The sequence below is a fragment of the Papaver somniferum genome, chromosome 2 (assembly GCF_003573695.1).
Source record: "Papaver somniferum cultivar HN1 chromosome 2, ASM357369v1, whole genome shotgun sequence".
Taxonomy (NCBI): Eukaryota; Viridiplantae; Streptophyta; class Magnoliopsida; order Ranunculales; family Papaveraceae; genus Papaver; species Papaver somniferum.
The window spans coordinates 194,194,382-194,201,783 of NC_039359.1; the positions used below are offsets into that span (position 1 = coordinate 194,194,382).

General features: G+C 34.6%; 1 protein-coding gene across 1 annotated transcript; it reads right to left on the reverse strand.

The window, feature by feature from the left end:
- Positions 1 to 1,212: 1,212 nt before the first annotated feature.
- Positions 1,213 to 1,719, reverse strand: LOC113352542. Its single transcript, XM_026596355.1, has one exon. The coding sequence runs from the start codon at positions 1,717 to 1,719 to the stop codon at positions 1,213 to 1,215; it is 507 nt and encodes a 168-aa protein (XP_026452140.1).
- Between the last annotated feature and the right edge of the window lie 5,683 nt (positions 1,720 to 7,402).

Here is a 7,402-nt window from a genome sequence, read left to right on the forward strand (position 1 = left end):
TTTCTCACATAAACATCAGCTTAATCCACCTTTCATAAGTTCAATTTTCACCCAAAAACAGATGTTTAAACAAATGAAACAAGAACCAGGCAATTCAGATTTAGAAGAAAAAAAAACGAAACAAAAACTAAAACAGAAAAGAAACGGAAAAAAAAGTGTGAGGAAGTCGAAATTCCCCTTCAGGTTGTTGGTTTCCCTCAAAATTGAAATCATACTGGAGGTTGTAGTTGGTTGTAGACTTGTATTGAAGGTCGATGAAGTTGTAATTGTTGTAGGTCTTTCTAAGTTGTAAATTGTACTGAATTTTAGAAGAATTCATTGTATTTTTTTGAGAAATTTGAAGTTTCCCTTCTGGTTGTACATTTGGTTGTTATGTACATATTGTTGTACAAATTTTAGGTCTGGTTTGTTGAAATCAATTTTTTAAAACTTCTGAGTTGAAATCATATTTGAGGTTATATTAGGTTGTATTCGGTTGTTGGAATGTGATTGTTTTGATTGTGATTCAGGTTGTGGTTGTGATTATTGTGGTTGTTTTGGTTGTTCCATTTAAGGTTGTGATTATTGTGGTTCTTTTAGATGGATTCATTGTAGCAGCGGAAACAAGAGAGGCTGGTTGTTTTCACCATTAGTGGCAGAAATCGTAGATCCCTAGATTGAAAAGAAATGTTGAAGTTTCCATACTGGTATATATGTGAAAATGTTAAAGGTTGTATTAAGTTTTGTTATTGAATGTTATATGAAAATACTTACCACACATATATTTATATCATTGGGACTAATACAAACGCTAACAACCAGGTGAACTAAAATCCTAGCAGACACTAACTGACTAGACTAATAGAACGCACAATTGTAGATATGAGCTGGAAATATAATGATCTGGTAAGGCTGACTTGTGTATTTTAACAGTTTTTCATTTGGATTATCATGCACAACTGGATCAAGTACGATGATATAAGATAAGGTTAGGACTAGGACATAATAACAGGCTAATTTGAGGCTTACCACTAGAAGACAAAAATGGTCATTTTGAAGTAATTTTAAAAACACCTTAGCAATCCCTTTTTGTAAATGGCTAATTTACTTCTTTCTTTTTTCGATAATAATATTTTATTGAATGCTAAAAATTTACAAAAGGTTTACAAAAAGAAATCCCATAATGTGGTTCAAAACAAAAAGATACAAAAGTTACTACATTTTTGTATTTAACTAAAATTTGTAGTAAATTTGTTGACCATTTTCCATTTGTGTAAGGAAAGGTGGTCTATGATTGTAACTGATGCATTCACCCCTTTGAAGATTTGCACCCCTTTTTGCCATTGTATCTGCAGAGAAGTTCACTTCTCTGTAGCTGTGTATAAATCTCCAATCCAAAGCTTTTTCACAGATTTTCTTCCATCTTGAGATTCCAAACCATGGAACCTTCATTGATCTGAATGCTTCTATTACTGATTGTGAGTCTGATCTAAAAATGAGTAGAAAGTGACCATGCTGAATTGCACACTCTCCTGCATATAACACAACCATGATTTCTGCATAATAATTTGTAGCCACTCCTAGTCCACCTGACATAGCTATGACACAATCCCCACTGTCATTTCTTCCAATAAATCCAAATCCAGCAACCCCTGGGTTACCCTTGGATGCTCCATCACAGCAGAGTAACAAGTAGTTTCTTTCTGGCAGAGAGAAAAACACTTCTTTGATTCTTGACATTTTCACCTTTCTACATTGTAAACCAATTTTTTTAACACTTGCAGATCATATATGGAGTTCCACATTGTTTATTTCATTCTCACCTCACAGTCTGCAATAAAGAGCATTATCTTGGTCTTGAAATTCTTTGTATTCATCTTCCCAATTTCATAGACACATTTATTCCTTAAAAACCACAATTCTTGAATGGTAGTAAGTGGCTAATTTACGCTTAATTAAGTTTATAATTAAATTAATCAGTGTCTGAGTTTGAGTATAGTTTTAGAGTTAGAGTAGAGATTCGTTTCTTCTTCTAAGGTTTGGAAATAAAAAAGAAGCAGAGGAAAAAAGGAATAACTAGGGTTTGGGATTTTGCTGGCAAAACTGAAACTTATAGTGACTATGAAGATTCTAGTAGTGATGAAGAAGCGGGTACATCTATATTTCATCAAAAATATTATGGTGATTTCGATCCAACCGATTTGGGTTATTTGTTGGATGAACAAGAATATGTAAATCAAAGCCTAATTGATGATCTTATTCAAGCACAAGAAGAATCATTATGGGAAAAATGAAGATTATGATGCTTATAATGGTCAAGTATAAGTTCTAAGAATCTACAAATATGTATTTGTAGCTTATGATCCCTCAAACATGGAAAAAACTTCAGTTTGAGGCCTACTTTCACCCATAATCGGTGGATGCGATAACACCACATCCACCGATTCCCAATAATCCCAACATGTTATGAATTACAACCAGTATTTGTTCATTACCATGCCAAACTTTTGTGGTTCGTTTTTAGAGGGACTGGTAGGTGAAAAAATAGGTTTTTATGGCCTCTTACATATGCTGATTGTAGCACTTGGAGAATTTACCAAAAAATAATAAAAAGGATGTAATCATTGGATGTTTATTGCTTTATAATTCAATTGTACTCAAAATAATAGACACAAAACTTCTTTTTGTGGTATGTTATAGCTGGTTCATGATGCACCTTATATATGCCGATTGTAATACTTGGGTTGTCATATATACCGATTGTTTGGAATCGGTCTTCTCGACTATTACGAATCAACCTATTGTGTTGGCATAACTTGTTGATATATATTGTAGATTGTTGAATCTCTCGGCGAAGATCAACCTGAACCCGTGTCTCAGCTGGGTCCTGATATCTCTTCCCACTATTACACTGATATGGCATGGAAAAATAAGGACGACGCAAAGCAATCGTTTGCGGACAAAGATATTAGAAATAAAATGCGCATTAGTTTTAGGAAGTCATTGAAAACATGATCATTTATATGTTTGCGAGAGAAGTTGCAAACAAGAAAATCATAAGACAAAGGAAAAACGTATATGAAGACGACAACGAAGGTCTGTATGACTAATTTTTTTTTATTTTAAAAAAAAAAAAAACAACATGATTTCCCACTTGAACCCAATGGTGTATACAAGCTTTCTAAAGTTATCAATGGTTGTCATAAGCATGATGACCCGGAATCTCTTAATGTCTGCCATTGTGGGTTAAAACCACATCAATTGAAAATAGTAAAGTCGATAAAGGAAAGTAGACCAATTAAAATCCTTAGGAATATTAAGGAGGAGGATATGAATAACTTGTCTATTTTTAGGCAAATTTACGCAGCAAGAGCAACCATCGGGAGGACGGCATGGGGATGGTTGAGTGGTTACGGAACAATCTCAGTGGTTAGCCGAGCAACACAACTACACAATGACGAGGTGGCTCGTATTTTATTATCGCATTTGGAGATGATAAAATTGGCTCAGTGTTTCTATCAAGGTTTGTTAATAGATACAGATTGTACTTACAAGACAAACAAGTATAACATGTTGTTGTTAGACATCTCTTGCCACACTTCAGATAAACAAACTTTCACGGTGGCATGGGGTTTTATGGATCAACAAAATGATAATGGTTTTATTTATATGTTAGAAACCTTGAAAGAGATACCGCAACGATCAAACTCATAGCATTATAGCGACAGATAAGGATAAAACACTAATAAATGCCATAAAGGTATATTTTACGGATGCGAAACATTTTCTTTGCACATGGAACATACAGTGCATTATCATAAGTAATTGTGTGGGTCATATCCATGGGACAAAGCCTCAAAAAGGTACTACTCGTGAGAAGGATTAGGATGAGCCTCTTAGTAAACTAACTTCAGAACAACGATAGGAAGAAAATAAGAAAAGTGTCAAAGAGTATAAGTAGAATGGGATAAATTGGAAGGCTTTTCAGTATTATTGGGATTTGATAGCACATTCAATATCTGAGGCGGAGTATAAATCTCATTTGGAGAGTCGTTAATGCTTGGAAAAAGATCATGATAAAGTTGTGGTTTATTGCTCGAAAGAATTGTTGGACATGTACAAAGAAAAATTTGTGTATGCGTACACCTACACCTACCAACGTAGGAAGTACAAGAATGAGGAGAAAAATATAGCGGAAGGGTCTCAAGGACGTTTAAAAAAAACTACTCAATGGGAGTCAAAATAATATGGTTACGATATAAAAATCTATACATAAATACACCAAGGATGGTATCATCAAGATAACGAGCCAAATAGAAGAGACCATGATGAAATGTTTGACCACGTACTCCGATTAATGTTTGGTTGCTTAGTTAAGGGTATAACTTACAGGGCGTCGCACTGGGAAATCCATTTTATGATAAAGGATTTCAAGTATTATGAGGATAACAAGATTGGGATTAGAAGAAAGAAAATTATATGATGATGATGTCCATGGGACTCCCGTGTCGTCACATGATTGGTAAGTACCACCAAGGAATTCTGTTAGAGATCGTTGATCCATTTTGGAAGCAACTTACTTTCACACCACCCCCAACCAAAGCTCAAACGGATTCCTTTGATAGTTCGCAACAAAAAGTTATGGAGCATGGCTTGATACTCGTTGCTAACTCCCATATGGTACCGGTTGAAGAACCACATAAGAAACCGCCAACGGGAAGACCACCTGTTAGAGCATAGATTGGTTGAACTCACCAAGCGTTGGTATGTCAAGTTTGGTTGTCATATTTTAGTATCAAAACTCATCTAGAGTCGCTTGATTAAATACTAGATTCAACTTCGTTTAGGTTAGGCTAAAAAGTGTAGGAATGTTGAGAAATACAAGTATTACTCCGAAGACCTGAAGAATTTGAAGAAGTAGCGAACTACAATGACGACATCATCCTTCCACTTGAGGTTAGTAATATTGACTTGAACTGTTGCATTCCCAACGTATCTTTCAAGTCTTGATATATTGAAAACATAACTGCGAAGCTGTATATACTGTACATATTGTGTAATACTCTAGTGATGTGACATGATCGTAATAGTATGATCATAGTTTTAGGGAATTAGACTATGAAGTATAACGCTTATATTTTGAACTTCGTAGATATAACATCGACATAATCTTGTATATATTGTTATGATTATGTGAATGAGTTATGGTGAAGATTTCATCCTAGAAAACAATGTTTTACATTTTTTTAAAGGAAGTACATTCATGAACTTGTTTTATGAATCGAAAGGGAAATCATGAGGCTTATCGGTCCGGCTATTCATTGCAAATCTTTGGATGACCAATATGTGTGAGATGGTATAACCGACCTTAACTTATGTTATGTATCTTGGTATAACTAATCACAATGACTGACTTATGATTTGGTATGACTAGTTTTATTAATTGGTGTGACCGATCCTAAGTAATCACCATGTGATGGTATGATCAATCCTTGTAATTGGTGTGACCGATCCTAATAATTGGTATGACCGATTATGAGTATGTGTAATTGATCCTTGTAATTGGTGTAACCCGGTCCTGGTAACTGGTGTAACTGGTCCTGGTAACTGGTGTGACTGGTCACAAGTAATACCATGTGTATATGGAACCGATCCTTGTAACTGGTGTGACCGATCCTCGTGACTGGTGTGACCGATCACAAGAATTTCCATAATTAGGTATAACCGATCCTAGTGATTGGTAGAACCGATTGAACCCATGTACGTGATTTGATATTTGATCAATCACATAGTACTCTTGGAAAACAAGTGAACCAATTCTAAACTTGTTTGGAAGTGTGGTATAACCGATTCCAAGAATGCAAATCCATGTAAATATGAAATAAGGATTTGCAGTGAAAAGATGTCAACATACTTTGAACACGAACGGTAACTCTTATCATTTATTGTTCAAAGATATTCCTTAGTACTCAAGGTGATCCTGTGCCGAAATAAATTGAGAATCTTTTAATTAAGGTTTTTGGTTTTATATGCTTTAATTACCAACAATTAAATGCATATCTCTAGACAATAAAAATTAATAATATGCATGTACTAATTGGAGATTTTCTATTGAGAGATTTCGGAAATATTGGACAAACATTTTTTGGAATTATGAAACCCGAATTTTTTCGTTCATTGCATATCTTGAGAATACTTTCAGTTTTGGAAAATTCCTTGGTGTCCATACATCATTGGTCTATAAATACCTAGGTTTGCATTTCTAGCAAACCATCCTAAGAGCCAGACAAACTTCATTTCTTGTTTTCTTGTGGAGCCGTCTATTCGGAGAGGAAAGTATCCTAATTAGGTGAAATATCTTACTACCGCTCGTTTAAAGGCTTCCGTGGGATCAAGAAGCTCTACGAGTACCGTTGGTGGGAAACTTGATAATTGCAGTGTTATTAGTTTTTGATTGATTTGATTGACTAACGGTTGTTGAAACTTTGATTGCACCTAGTTTGTTTATTCTTGAGAATCTTTTTTTTTTATATAAGATTCACTTAAACTAGATCGAAGTATCGACAAGATCTTTAGAACTGTTTGTAGATCTAAAAACATCTTGTGATAATCCATTGTTAACAAACTCCGTTTTGTGCGTGATTGATCACAAGAGATTTAAGTGGTATTCTGCAGGTAATTGAAGATTAAAGAAGGTTTGAAGACGATAAAGATTTCTTATTTGTTTTCTTATCTTGTGAATTATGTGCACAAATCTTGATCGGATGGGATCCAACTAGAATCAGATTTATTCGATCAATTAGTTGTGTGAGATCGACATTCTCAATATATATCTCTGAGATCTATTTTGATTGAGTGCGAATTTATACTTGACTATTTCGGTAGTTGAAGTTAGATTGATCTAACCAGACAAAGGAGTTTATTAGATTAAACGGAAAAGCCTTTGTCAACGACTCATCTATAACAAAGATTGATTAAAGTGGTTACCAAACAAATTCTTCCTTTGTTGTTTGGAATACGATCCAAAGGACTTGTTATTCACGTGCGTGACTTTAGAAATCGAAGCCGCAGGGATACCGAGGGAACTAAGTAGCTAGGGGTAGTATGCTTGGTCTCAACTATACGAAGTTGGTATTAGATTTTGTATAACGGCTTAATTCTGAGAGTATTCAAAACTGGACTAGGTCCCGGGGGTTTTCTGCATTTGCGGTTTCCTCGTTAAAATTTTTTTGTTGTGTCTTTTACTTTGATTTCCGCATGATAATTGTTTATTATAATAAAGTAAATACACATACGTTAAATCCGTTATACTTGATAGTGATCATATAGAGTTTGGTTATCACCAAACCTATTATCAAGTAGCACACTTTGATTGTCGTATCGTCTCGATCTTGTATCGATAGTCAATCACAAAAGTTATCTT